Here is a 13,778-nt window from a genome sequence, read left to right as displayed (position 1 = left end):
AGAAGTAACAAAGGGAGGACGGAGGGAAGGAAACAAGATGACAGGAGGGAAGGAAGAAGACTGGAAGGAAAGCGGCCGGATTGGACGCCTTGGCGGGCCGGTTCTGGCCCACGGGCCGCATGTGTGCCACCCCTGTTTTACTACTTATGTTTTTATGGCTGGTTTATAAACTGTTTATTGTTCTTTACTCTTTTTATTGATCCTCTTTCTATTGCTGCTATCTACTTGCTGCTGTAATACTGCAAACTTCCTCACTGTGGGTCTAATAAAGGATTATCTTATCTTTTAAACTCATTTATTATCTTTTTGTCCTTTCAACCTTTTTAGTCAACTTCATTCCAACTTATTACGACAGGTTTTACACTTTTTTTAAGGGGGATTTATGGTCAATAGGCCTCATTTAATAATAATATAATAATAATAACAATCTGTATTTATAGAGCAGTGTTACAAAGTGCTTTACAGGGCAGCAGGAAGTTCAAAAGTAAAGGATAAAACTTCACCATAGAACACACATAATAACAGAAACAGAAGATAGATTAAAAATACATATATAGATAAAAAGATAAAAACTTAAATAAAATCAGGAAAGGCTCTCTAATAAAAGTATGTTTTAAGAAGAGATTTAAAAGACATTACTGACTCAGCCGACCTGATCTCCTCGAGCAGATTATGGTTAACAGGCCTCATTTAAATTAAAGTATACAGTATACTTCATTTTTGGGTCAACATTAACCCGAGAGGATAACAGGAGGGTTAAGAAGACTTTCAACAACATTCACACTAATTCCTGATAATTTAATCAGTGTTAATGACTTTGAGCTAAGTGGAAGCTGAATGGACTCTCCGAAAAAAGACTTTTAAATATCAGAATAGCAGTATGTTTCTTTTATACATTCCTCTAACATCTTCATACTATAAGAGTTATAGTCAGAGATTCAGAGGAGGAATCATTTGTATAAACAGCACTCTCCCCGTCAGCATCCATCTAATAGCACATGGTGTAAAATGAAAGGCTGGGAGGGCGTAATTATACAAAAAAAAAAAAAAAAGTGAAAGGCATTGAGAAATTAGGGTTGTCAGAGGAGGAAGGAAATTATGCAGAAAAATATGCATCAGTGTACTTTCACCACAAACTGCAGGCGGAGAGCTGGGAGGCTGATATTAAGAGTGAGTGCGGTGAACGTGAAGTGTGTCGCATATTTGTTAGACAAAGCCTGCTGGGAGACGGAGATGAGGAGCCTCGGCAGCACCAACAGTGACTCATCGGTGACTCACTGGGTCCATGTTTGCCAACTCCACCATGACTCAACCCATTGTAGTTTAAACTTTCTCTGCAATCATTTGCATTTTTTTATTTTAAGGAAGTTTTCTCCCTAAGCTGTAAAAAAAACTTTCTTTGATTTTGTACTTTTATACTGACTTTATTTATTTAGTTATTTAACCCTCCTGTTGTCCTCGAGTCAAGGAAGGAAGGGAGGGAGGGAGGAAGGAAGGAAGGAAGGAGGGAAGAAAAGAAGGAAGGAAGGGAGGGAAGAAAGGAGGGAGGAAAGAAGGAAGGAGGGAAGGAAGGACGGAGGAAGAACGGAAAAGCGGGAGGGAGGAAGGAAGGGAAGTAGGAGGGAAGGAAAGAAGGAGGGAGGGAGGATGGAAGGAGGGAGGGAGGATGGAAGGAGGGAGGGAGGATGGAGGAAGGGAAAGAAACAAAGAAGGAGGGAGGGAGGAATGAAGGTAGGAGGGAAGGAAAGAAGGAGGGAGGAAGGAAGGAAGGAGGGAAGAAAAGAAGGAAGGAAGGGAGGGAAGAAAGGAGGGAGGAAAGAAGGAAGGAGGGAAGGAAGGACGGAGGAAGAACGGAAAAGCGGGAGGGAGGAAGGAAGGGAGCTAGGAGGGAAGGAAAGAAGGAGGGAGGGAGGATGGAAGGAGGGAGGGAGGATGGAGGAAAGGAAAGAAACAAAGAAGGAGGGAGGGAGGAATGAAGGTAGGAGGGAAGGAAAGAAGGAGGGAGGAAGGAAGGAAGGAGGGAAGAAAAGAAGGAAGGAAGGGAGGGAAAAAAGGAGGGAGGAAAGAAGGAAGGAGGGAAGGAAGGAAAGATGGAGGGAGGGAGAAAGGAAAAGAGGAAGGAATTAATTTTTCCTAAATTCTTCCCCTCCTTCCCTCTTTCTTTGCTCCCTCCTCCTTCCATATTTTATTTCCTCACTTCATTCCATCCATCCTTGCTTCCTTCCTTTCCCTCCTCTTTTCCTTCCTCCCTCCCTCCTTACTCCTTTCCTTCTGTCCTTCCTTCCTTCTATTCCTTCCTTCCTTCTCTCCTTACTTACTTCCTTCCTCTTTTAGTCCCTCCCTCCGTACTCCCTTCCTTCTTTCCTTCCTTCCTTTCTCTCCTTACTTCCTTCTACTTTTCCTCCTTTCCTTCCTTCCTTCCCTCCCTCCCTCCCTCCCTCCGTTCTTCCTTTCTTCCTCCCACCTTCCTTTCCTCCTTTCTCCTTTTTCTTCCAACCTTCCTTCCTTCATTCCTCCCTTTTTTCCTCCTTCCCTCCTTACTCCCTTCTTTCCTTCCTTCCTCCCTCCCTCCTTCCCTCCCTCCTTACTCCCTTCCTCCCTTCCTTCCTTCCCTCCTTCCTTCCTTCCTTCCTTCCTTCCTTCCTTCCTTCCTTCCTTCCTTCCTCCTGTCCTTCCTTGACCTGAGGACAACAGGAGGGTTAAGTCTGTTTCTCTTCTTTTGCTTTAGTAATAAATGTATGACTCTACACCTTTAAACCTTCTCATGGAGCCACTTGGCAACTATTCTATAACTAGTCTGTTGAACATCTGATATCAGTCAGCGCAGCGAGGACTGAGTGGTAAAACAGGAAATACAACATATACAGTACAAACTTATTTTTCTGGCCCTGTAAAAAAAGTAAAGTTCTCACTGGATGAGTCACAAAGGCTTCAGTATTTCTCAACCTGGACCCTATTTTCCATCTCTTTGTGTTTAAAGTGACTAATCTTGTTCTGAGTATTTGTCTAAAATCAGTTCAATCTTCAGAGCTGGAGCGCAGAGTACAGGGAGGAAGTTTTTAGTGTTGGAGAACAGGGTTAAGTAACGGTTGAATATTTGAGCTGATTTCAACTCTTGTGAGATTTCAGAGTGAGACTTGTCATTCAGCAAGATTTAGTTTAAGCCTTACTTACTGTTCAAGATCAAATTTGACTATTCAAGAACTGTAAAAACACCCTCTTCTCATTTCCCCTAGATGGACTTTTCCTAATGTGACCCTGAATATACAAAAATTGAGTTAAAATGCATCTTTTTTTCTCCCTTTGTGCAGCTGATAAACATTTTCCTGTATGAAAATGTCCAAATTTGACTTGTTTTTATTACTAAATTTTAAAAAAATCACCATTCGAACATGTTGCTGTATTCTTTATCTTCTATAAAATGTTCTCCTGGACCATAAAATAGTGAAATAAATAGAACACACTGAGTCAGAACATGAACAGTATGTAAAGAGTTAACAAATATAATTTCTCTGTTTTATTCTCTGTCAGACATTATAAAGACAGTCTGAGTCTGTCGGTGGCAGAAACAACACAAACACTTTTAGTAGAAGTATATTGATGATGCAGCCATCAGATTTCTTGGCATCTGGCTTCACAGCTGTCAGCTAAAAACGCTCTCTGGCTCAATAATGGACCAATTTTAAAAAGTGTTGTCCCCATTAGTCACTTCAGACACAAACAGGTTCAAAAATACCAAAGTGTCCTTTTAACATCGCTCTGAATCCTGAATCCTGTGTCCTATGTATTATTTTCACTATTTTAAAAGTTTTATTTTCCATCTTATATCACATTTATGCTTTATGCTCCTTTTAGGCCCATTTAATGTGAAGCACTTTGAGCTGCAAATCTTGTATTAAAGGTGCTATACAGTTATTATTATCATTATTATTATTATTATTAAGAAAAAGCACATCTTTATTAACCCTTACATATTGTTCAGGGTCAAATTTGACCAATTTTTAACATTTGAAAACTGTAAAAACACCATATACACATTTGTTTTTGCTGATGTGACCCACAGTAATAACAAAAATGTAAATAAAATGCATATTTTTTTTATTTTTTGTGCAGCTAATAACCATTTTTGTTCATGAAACTGTACAAAATTCAAAAATCACATGTTGTATTGTTCATATTCTACAACATGATGGGAATGTATGAATGTGAATTGGTATAGAGACTAATTATGAGTCAGAATATGAACAGTATGTGAGGGTTAAAAATAAAAGTGGTTAAATTCTGTGTTAACAACTTCCTGCTCTCATAATATATAAAGGACTTTTAGGTTGTATTAATGAAACAAACACCAGTAAATTTTAATTAAATGTCTCAAAGCTTTGATCTGTGGATATTCAGTCCAGACTAATCAATAGACTTTCTGGTTATGACCATTAATGAACAGATTTTGGGCAGCAGGACAGACGTACCTGTGCCTCGCTGAGCCCCAGCTCCAGCATCTCCAGGGACTTTCGGATCATGTGGGACTTCTCCTCCATCTGTAGTCCTTCTTCATCCTGCTTCAGGCAGCGCAGCGTTCCCAGCAGGCCCTCCAGGATGGACTGGTGCTCCTGCTTCAGGGCCTCCAGCCCCTGGATCACCTGCTTGGTCCGGGAGATGATCTCATCCTGGGACAGCTTCTCGCCAGGATCCTCCTCCTCCTTCACGCACACCATGGTGGACATGTCCTCACGCATCCTGCAGGAAGAGTTCACTGTCATCACCTTCACGTAATAATACTTTAAATCATTTTCATTTAAGGGCCACATACAGAACAATTAATCTCATGTGGGCCAGATCTTTAAAAAGATGGAAGGAAGGAAGGAAGGAAGGAAGAAAAAAAAGGAAAGACGGATAGAAGAAAGTAAGGAACAAAATGAAGACAGGAAGGAAAAATGGAAGAAAAGGAGGAAGGAAGGATAGAAGGAGGGAAGGGAGGAAGGATAGATGGAAGGACAGAAGGAAGAAAGGGAGGAAGGAAAGATGGAAGGACAGTAGGAAGAAAGGGAGGAAGGAAAGATGGAAGGGAGGAAGAAAGTAGGGAAAAAGGGGAGGATGGACAGAAGGAAGAAAGCTAGGAAGGACAGATGGAAGGAAGGAGGGTAGAAAAGAGGAAAGGAAGGAAAAAAGAAAGGAAGGACAGAAGGAAGAAAGGACAGAATGAAGGAAGGGAGGAAGGAAAGATGGTAGGAAGGAGGGAAGAAAAGAGGGAAGGGAGGAAGGAAGGAAAGGAAAAAAGGAAAGAAGGACAGAAGAAAGAAGGCGAGGAATGAGAGAAGAAAAGAGGGAAAGGAGGAAGGAAAGATGGAATGAGGGAAGACAGGAAGGAAAAATGGATGGAAAGAAGGAAGGAGGGAAGGAAAGGACCCCTCGGTGGCCCAGTCCTGGCCCACGGGCCGCATGTTTGACACCCCTGCTTTTAAAACAGCAGCTTGGGTTGTTTTATGGAGTATTTACGCTGATGTCTCAGATAACAGACAAATCAAAAAGGAGAAAATGAAATGTCAAAACACAGAATGAGTTTCTATCACAGAGTAAAGAGGCTGAACGTGTGACCTCATAAAACATGAATGCACTCGTTTTCTACATCATGATAAAAATAAGTGAACTAAAAGCAGCTCGGGACTCAGCTGGTGCCGTGACTTCCAGGCTTAGTCCGTCGTCATAGCAACAATAAACAACATTAACCCTTAAACAGGCAACGTGCACCACCAGGAGATACGGACTATTTAAACTTCCTGTCGTCCTCCCGGGTCAAATTGACCCCTTCTGTTTTGACTGTTCCTTCTTTCCTCCCTTACTTCCTTCCTTTTTTCCAACCCTTCCTTCCTTCCTTTCTTCTATCCTTCCTTCCTCCCACCCTCCCGTCCTTCCTTCTTCATCCCTCCTTCCTTTCCTTCCTCCCTCCTTTCCTTCCTACCTTACTTTCTTCCTCCCTCCTTCCTTTCCTTCCTTCTTACTCCCTTCCTTCCCTTCCTTCCTCCCTCCTTTCCTTCCTTCTTCCCTCCTTTCTTTCCTTCCTTCCTCCCTTCCCTTCCTCCTTCCCTTCCTTTTTCCTCCCTCCCTTCCCTTCCTCCCTCCTTCCCTTCCTTCTTCCTCCCTCCCTTCCCTTCCTCCCTCCTTTCCTTTCTTCCTTCCTTCCTTTAGGTGCAAATGACATAACTAATAAGGATTTGTTACATCTAATTTTCCACTCCTGCCTGTTTAAGGGTTAAACAGACAAAGTATACAGACATATTAATTAATGCACAGATATAATTAATATAATAACCTTTAGATGCTTTATTCAGAGTCACATCACTACTGAGCCTTGTTAAAGCCCTGCCAGTGATTCATCTCCCTCTATAATCAATACTCAGCTCAACACGGGCTTAAATAAAAAGGTTAGACAGTCTGCTTGTGATTAGTTTAGGAGTTTGGATGGATCACGGAGAAGGAGGAGAGGTAATGAGAAATGTTCCTGCTTCCCTTTCCTAAAAAAAAAAACAAAAAAAAAACACTCAAGGAGGAAGGACAGAAGGAAGAAAGCCAGGAAGGACAGATAGAAGGAAGGAGGGTAGAAAAGAGGGAAGTAAGGAAAAATGAAAGGAAGGACAGAAGGAAGAAAGGACGCAAGGAAGAAAGCAAGGAAGGACAGATGGAAGGACAGAAGGATGGAAGGGAGGAAGAAAGATGGTAGGAAGGAGGGAAGAAAAGAGGGAAGGGAGGAAGGAAGGAAAGGAAAAAGGAAGGAAGGACAGAAGGAAGAAAGCAAGGAAGGACAGACAGAAGGAAGGAGGGTAGAAAAGAGGGAAGTAAGGAAAAAAGCAAGGAAGGACACAAGGAAGAAAGCAAGGAAGGACAGATGGAAGGACAGAAGGAAGGAAGGACAGATGGAAGGACAGAAGGAAGGAAGGACAGATGGAAGGACAGAAGGAAGGAAGGGAGGAAGAAAGATGGTAGTAAGGAGGGGAGAAAAGAGGGAAGGGAGGAAGGAAGGAAAGGAAAAAGAATGGAAGGACAGATAGAAGGAAGAAGGGTAGAAAAGAGGGAAGTAAGGAAAAAAGAAAGGACAGATAGAAGGAATAAAGGACACAAGGAAGAAAGCAAGGACAAAAGGAAGGATAGAAGGGAGGAAGGGAGGAAGAAAGATGGTAGGAAGGAGGGAAGGGAGGAAGGAAGGACAGAAGGAAGAAAAGATGGAGGGAAGGAGGGAAGAAAAGAAGGAAGGGAGGAAGGAAGGACAGAAGGTAGGAAAGGAGGAAGGAAAGATGAGATGAACTCGATGAACCACCTGCAGAAAAAAGCTGCAGATGCAAAAGGTTTTAAGTATTTCTAAAATGCTGTTTGAAGAGAGATTTGATTTTTTTAAAAGTGAGGAATCATCTTTTATGGTGTTTAGAAAAGGAAAGAAGAAAAAAAAAGAAAAGCTGTGAAGAAAAAAAGTTGAGAGTGGAAGACGGGTTGTTAAAACCTGCTGCTGTCTGCTGACTGTTCAAATCCAGATTTGAGGTTTGTGGGCTGCGTGTGGTTTACAGATAACAGCAGAGGAAAAGCTCCGAGAGGGGGAAGTTACAAAGGACACACACACACACACACACACACACACACACACACACACACACACACACACACACACACACACACACACACACACACACTTTACATGATGACTTGCTGACACTATTCTGCCTTAAAAACGATCTTGATAGCCAAAATATAAAGTGTGTTGCATCTTTTATGTGAATTTAAAAGTCAGGAATGAAAAGCTTTACCTCTAATACATCCAGCGTGTATACATTTATACCATACATTATATTCTGTATACTTTATCCTGTATGTATTGTATGTGTGAGTATTGAATGCTGAGACCATGAGAGAGCACCATGGGCAATAACGTTTCTGAATCTGAAATCTTCTTATTGTGAACATTTGTATTAAGTCTAGTATCATTTAGAGAGTTAAGGCTTTTGCACATCAACAGCAAAGTGAATAAATGGCACGAAATTGCAAATAAATCGGGACTCAAATTTCTATGCGCCTGACTATTCACATTAAGAGACCAAATTACAAATCACTGCTTGGGAAAAGAAAGATGGAATCACCATGATGTGATGACTATGATGATCTGGTGCTCCTTTTACTCAATAAATGCAAAACAAAAAAGGTGCATTTTCTCCAGGGAGAGTCAATACTGACAAAGAGAGGAGAAGTTGGTTGGTAGAAGTTTAAAGAAGCAGAGGAGTCATTTCAGAGAGCTGAGTGATCCGGAGCAGCGATGAGCCGGATGTCTGAGGTAAGATCATAGTTATCGTTATAGTTATAATAGTTATAGCTATAATAGTTATAGCTATAATAGTTATAGTTATAATAGTTATAGTTATTATAGTTATAATAGTTATAGTTAGTTATCTTGTGAGTATTTCATTTGGGGAAAGTCCTGTTTGTTTGTCACATGTGCTCAGTCTCAGCTGAGCACATGTGGTTCATTCATTCTCTTCTTATTGGTTACAACTGTTCATGTCAGGAGCAAAAATCTACCTTCGAAAAGCTGCAATATAGAATGGAATGGAAAAGAATGGAATAGAAAAGAATGAATGGAATGGAATAGAATAGAATGGAATGAATGGAATGGAATAGAGTAGAATGGAATGGAATAGAATGAATGGAATGAATGGAATGAATGGAATGAATGGAATGAATGGAATGGAATAGAGTAGAATGGAATGGAATGGAATAGAGTAGAATGGAATGGAATGGAATGGAATGGAATGGAATGGAATGGAAAGAATGGAATGGAATGGAATAGAATAGAATAGAATAGAATAGAATAGAATGGAATGGAGTAGAATGGAATAGAACTTTATTGTCCACCATGGTTGAACATTTATCTTTGGCTCACCAAACAAACATACAATAGACAGAAATTACATTAAAAACCATAGAATCCATAAAATCCATAAAATAGTTAAAGTACAAAATATAAGTGCATATCAGTTCCTGTGTGCGTACTGATCATTTGGAAAGTGTTTAAAATATGAATTGCACCTGGGATAAAAAAGACTTCTTATAAATATTCCTGGTTGGCAAAAAATTATTAATAACGTGCACGGGGGAAAAAAAGTGTGCAAAGGCCTTTAGTGTGCAGAAGTTTATCATATCTGCTCATTTAAATACAAATTCTCCACTGCAGTTACTAAATAGAGTAAAGTCATAATTAATATTAACAATTCCCCCCCTTTTACACCATCTCCCATAATAATCAGCTTCTTAGCTCTCCATAATGCAGGCGTAGCACATAATCAGATCCTGAATCAGCTTTGTCGGCCTATTAGCTGCAGCAGGTGAAACAGATGCTATTATGACACATTAGCACAACACTGCAAAGTTACCATCTGTACTTTGACATTGCCCCCTCCACACACTCTCCATGTGCTCTGTTCCCACTGTATGCTGACTTTCTTTGCTTTGTGCTCATTACACACACACACACACACACACACACACTAACACACACGCACACTTAAGAGGATTATGACTGAGCGCTTGGGCAGCACTTGTAGCGAGCTGCCTAATAAATCTCTGCAGGCGAGCACACATTGAGCTGAACCTGCAAACACTCTGCGCTGAATGATGACAGCAGCTCTGCAGTGTGTGGATATTTTACTGCGTGTTTCTGTGATAAATACAGAAATGAAACCACTGTCAGGGAGTGAATGATACAATCCATTAGTCGTATCCTCCATATTGTAATGATTCGACCTCCTCTGCTGTAGTAAAAGCTGCTGAACCTGCCTCACATTTCACATATTGGTTAAAGTGTAGAAGAGAGAGAGAGAGTAGGTGAAGAAGCTCTGAGCAGCAGGAGGAGGAGGAGGAGGAGGAGGAGGAAGGGTTGCAGCTCTGATCAGCAACATGTGACTCAGCAACCGGCCTGCAGCCTATCAGCTGACAGCAGAGCAGGAAGCTGACAGTGAGACAGTAAACAGCAGCTCCAGGTGAGCTGAGCAGCAGCAAGGAGCAAATTACACTCACCAGCTACACCTGAGCAGTCTAATTCAATCCAACACAACAACTCTGATATTAATTCTACTTTTTTTACACTTAAAGAGTTTCACATTTTGTTAACATTGTTAGAAAGGTTATAATTCTAGTGGTGGTGGAGTATTAGGGTGCATTATATACAGTGGTGGTCCTAATATTTTGCCTCTCTCATGTATGTTAATGGAGTGGACAAAATATGAGGAACACCATTCAATATAATATACCCTACCTTTAATGTCCAATGCTGTGTAATATTAGTATTCATGTATACAACTAATTTCAACTCTACTTTGCAAATATACAGTCAAAAGTTTGGACACACTTTTGACTAGTACTGTATATATAATATAAATATATTTTTCTTCACTTTAATCCATGCAATAGCAATATTATCTCTGTTGTGCTGTAAATAATGTCACAATTATTTATTTTTTTATTATATATTTCTACTATTATTGTTTTTCCGTACTTATTTACTGCTCTTTATTCGTTCTTATTGATGTTCTTCTATTCTTAGTGTCCACTTGCTGCTGTAATAAATTTAATGTAAATTAATGTAAATAAATTTGCCCATTGTGGGACTAATAAAGGAATATTTTATCTTATCTTATCTTAATACACCACCAGTTCCAGGTGATAATTACTGAGCTCTGCTGTGGGTTTGAGCATCGTTACTGGTTTAACAATAAAATAATAAAACAGGTTTTTGTACAATATGCAACCTTTTAATAACTAATGACTTCTGTAAATCAAGGCTTTCATCCTAACACCTGAAAAACTAAAACTAAGACTAAAACTAAACTGAAAATACTCAATTCCTCAAAATAAAACTGAACTTAAACTACTCAATCACTTGTGAAACTAACTAAAACTACACTGAAATAAAACACAACTAAACTAAAACGGACATTTCAAAACTATAATAACCCAATACTTCATTATTATTTAGTAGTTAACATCTAATATCATTAAATGACTTTTATATGTCCGCATGCAGCAGGTCCAAACCCTCAGAGGAAGTTTTTAATCATGTTGTAAAGACTGGATGATCTGCGTCAGTCATTAAAGAGGATGTGACATTAAAGTTATCTGTCACTTATCATTTGACTTCACACCTGGATCATTAATAAGGGTACTGACCTTTTTTTAAATCAGTGCTTCAAACCGCAATAAAGCAGAACAAGGTCAAAAATCCCGAAATGCAAAAACGCCAACAAGCATCACTGCAGGCGCTGATAATACAGAAGTGAAAGTGATAGTTCCAGCCTTTCTAAAAGATCTAACAATCTTTTTATTTCTGGCATCAGATGAGTCTCTGAGCACAAAGCACCGCAGGGAGAGAGACACAAGAAGAAGAAGAAGAAGAAGAAAGGGAAAAAAAGACCCTAACTATTTCTGATGTTAACTTTTGAAATGTAAATAGCTGAGCATCCAGGGACACTGCAGCTCTTTATGTAAGCAGGTTATGGGAGTGATATGAAGGGACCAACGGGGGGGGGGGGGGGGGGGGGGGGGGGGGGGGGGTTGGTGTTGGGTTTATGAGTGAGAGAGGGGGAAGTTAGGGGGTTGATTGGGACAAGTGAGGAAGAGGAGGAACATTAAGTGCTTGCTCGGGGGCTTAGCGATGTGTGGGCTGATAGAGAAGTCACTGATGATAAGATAAAGAGATTCAAAGTCACATTTAACCCTTAAACACTGTTCAAGAATCCCCTCATTAAAAAAATGTTCAACCACAGAGAGCAGAGAGAGACTAAACATCTCCTATCACACAATATCATGTCCTATTTTACCTCAGACATGAAAATAGAACAGACATAATGATGGAAATGTTATTTTATATGTAAAGTGTAAAATGAGCAGAGCTTTGTGGAAGTGTGGGGTTTATTGTAGAACCATTAGAGCCATCAGTCTTCACTGCTACATCATAACAAGAAATCCTCATAACTACTATCTTATTAAAACTATTAACTATTCACTTCACTAAAACACATGGACATAGATACAGAGATCATCTGACCCAGTATAACATTTTAAAATAGTTTCATTTTTGTGGATTTTGGGCCACTTTAGATCATCAAATTTCAGAATAAAAGACATTTAGGGTGTTTTTAAAGCTCTAAAAAGAAAAAAATGGGTTAGATTAGACCCTGGACATTATGTTAAGGCTAAAATATTTTCATTTTTGTGCATTTTGAGCCACTTTAGATCACTTTAAGTCATCAAATCCCAGAGTAAAAGAACATTTGGGCTGATTTTACAGCTGTCAAATGTAAAAAATGGGTTAAATTTGACCCCAAATCGTATGTAAGGGTTAAAATATTCTAAATTTTATTAAAACTATGAACTATTCATTTCACTAAAACACATGGACATAGATACGGAGATAATCTGACCCAGAACAGCCTCAATGGACAAACATTTGGAGCATCTATACAACATTTTAAAATGCATTCTCGGCCACTTTAGGAAAAATGATCGAATTTCAGAATAAAAGACATTTGGGGTGTTGTTAAAGTTGTTAAATGTCAAAACGGGTATGTAAGTAGAAATTAAACCTGAAATAATACAAGTTTAATTTCCTGCTCAAATTAATATTGAATCTTTTTCTTAATTGTTTAATGTGTTAATTTTATATTTTTCTAATTTATCTAAGCTTGACGACTGTTTTCATTATGTTATGTATATGACATTGTGTTTTATTTGATTTTGACCTATCATGAAATAATCTACACAAACTTCTGCTACCAGAGAAAGTGTACATTAGTTTTTCTGGCATGAACAGATAAAGAACTGGGTAATGAAAGGGTCTGGTTGGTCATTTTCTATATATTCTATTATATTCTCAAACCAACAATAAACTTATTACTGACAAGCACAGAGAGTGGAAATTACAGCAACAGCCACCAGCAACCAGCAACCAGCCAAATGATGGTCAGATATGAGAGTGGTTGTTAGATTTCAGACACATAATGATGATGATGTAAGGATATATTGTTACTCCCCCTCCCTTTTTGATTGGTGGGTGGGTATACCGACCCAAAATATATGTGAGATTAGAGATGAACGAGCTTTCTCTTCCTCATGACATGCAGGACTTTTTCTTTTGACTCATTTTGTTCTTTTTTAAGGACGGGGGGGATTTGTAGTCTAGTTTTTGCAGCTTTGTTTAATTAGATTAGGTTATTATCCATTTTCTTATAGTTTGGGAGGGTTGGGGGGGGGGTTCTGGGTTAGCCCATGGCCCCCTACCTTCCATAGGTTTGGTTATTTCTTTACATTATTTGCAAATAAAAGTCAGATTTAGCAAACTTACCCTAGGGTACGGCATTCTCTATGTATATTGCTGGTTACAGAGTTGAGCCGTTGTTGCCGTGACAACATAATAATAAAATAATTAGACAGACTTTTAATTTTACTGCATTGTATGACTACTGCAAACATTAGTGGTAGAAGTAGTCAATTACTTTAAATTATATTACAATTCATTCCACATTTCTTTTATGCTCACCTATACAATATTATGCTATTATATTATCATTATTATTATCAGTGCTTTAAAAGGAACATTGATTATTTCTGAGACAATATATCATCCAACAAAACCAGTTAATGTGACAGATTAACAAAACACCAACTGACAGCTACGCCTTAAAAAGAAAAGCAAACACACCCTTCTTCACCCGTAACAATAGAAACTCTACAGGAACGTTACTGTC

At 39.2% G+C, this 13,778-nt stretch overlaps 1 protein-coding gene across 1 annotated transcript in view; it reads right to left on the bottom strand.

The window, feature by feature from the left end:
* The window catches only part of klc1a (kinesin light chain 1a), a 58,329-nt gene that overhangs the window by 38,014 nt on the left and 6,537 nt on the right, over positions 1-13,778 (bottom strand). Inside the window, exon 2 of the mRNA XM_053336216.1 lies at positions 4,470-4,737. Coding sequence (XP_053192191.1) covers positions 4,470-4,736 — 267 coding nt within the window. The 5' untranslated portion in view covers position 4,737. The remainder of the gene's footprint in view (positions 1-4,469; positions 4,738-13,778) is intronic.

Source organism: Scomber japonicus, chromosome 16 (assembly GCF_027409825.1).
Source record: "Scomber japonicus isolate fScoJap1 chromosome 16, fScoJap1.pri, whole genome shotgun sequence".
NCBI lineage: Eukaryota > Metazoa > Chordata > Actinopteri > Scombriformes > Scombridae > Scomber > Scomber japonicus.
The sequence above is the reverse complement of the archived record's forward strand: the minus strand, read 5'-3'. Positions and strand labels throughout refer to the sequence as shown.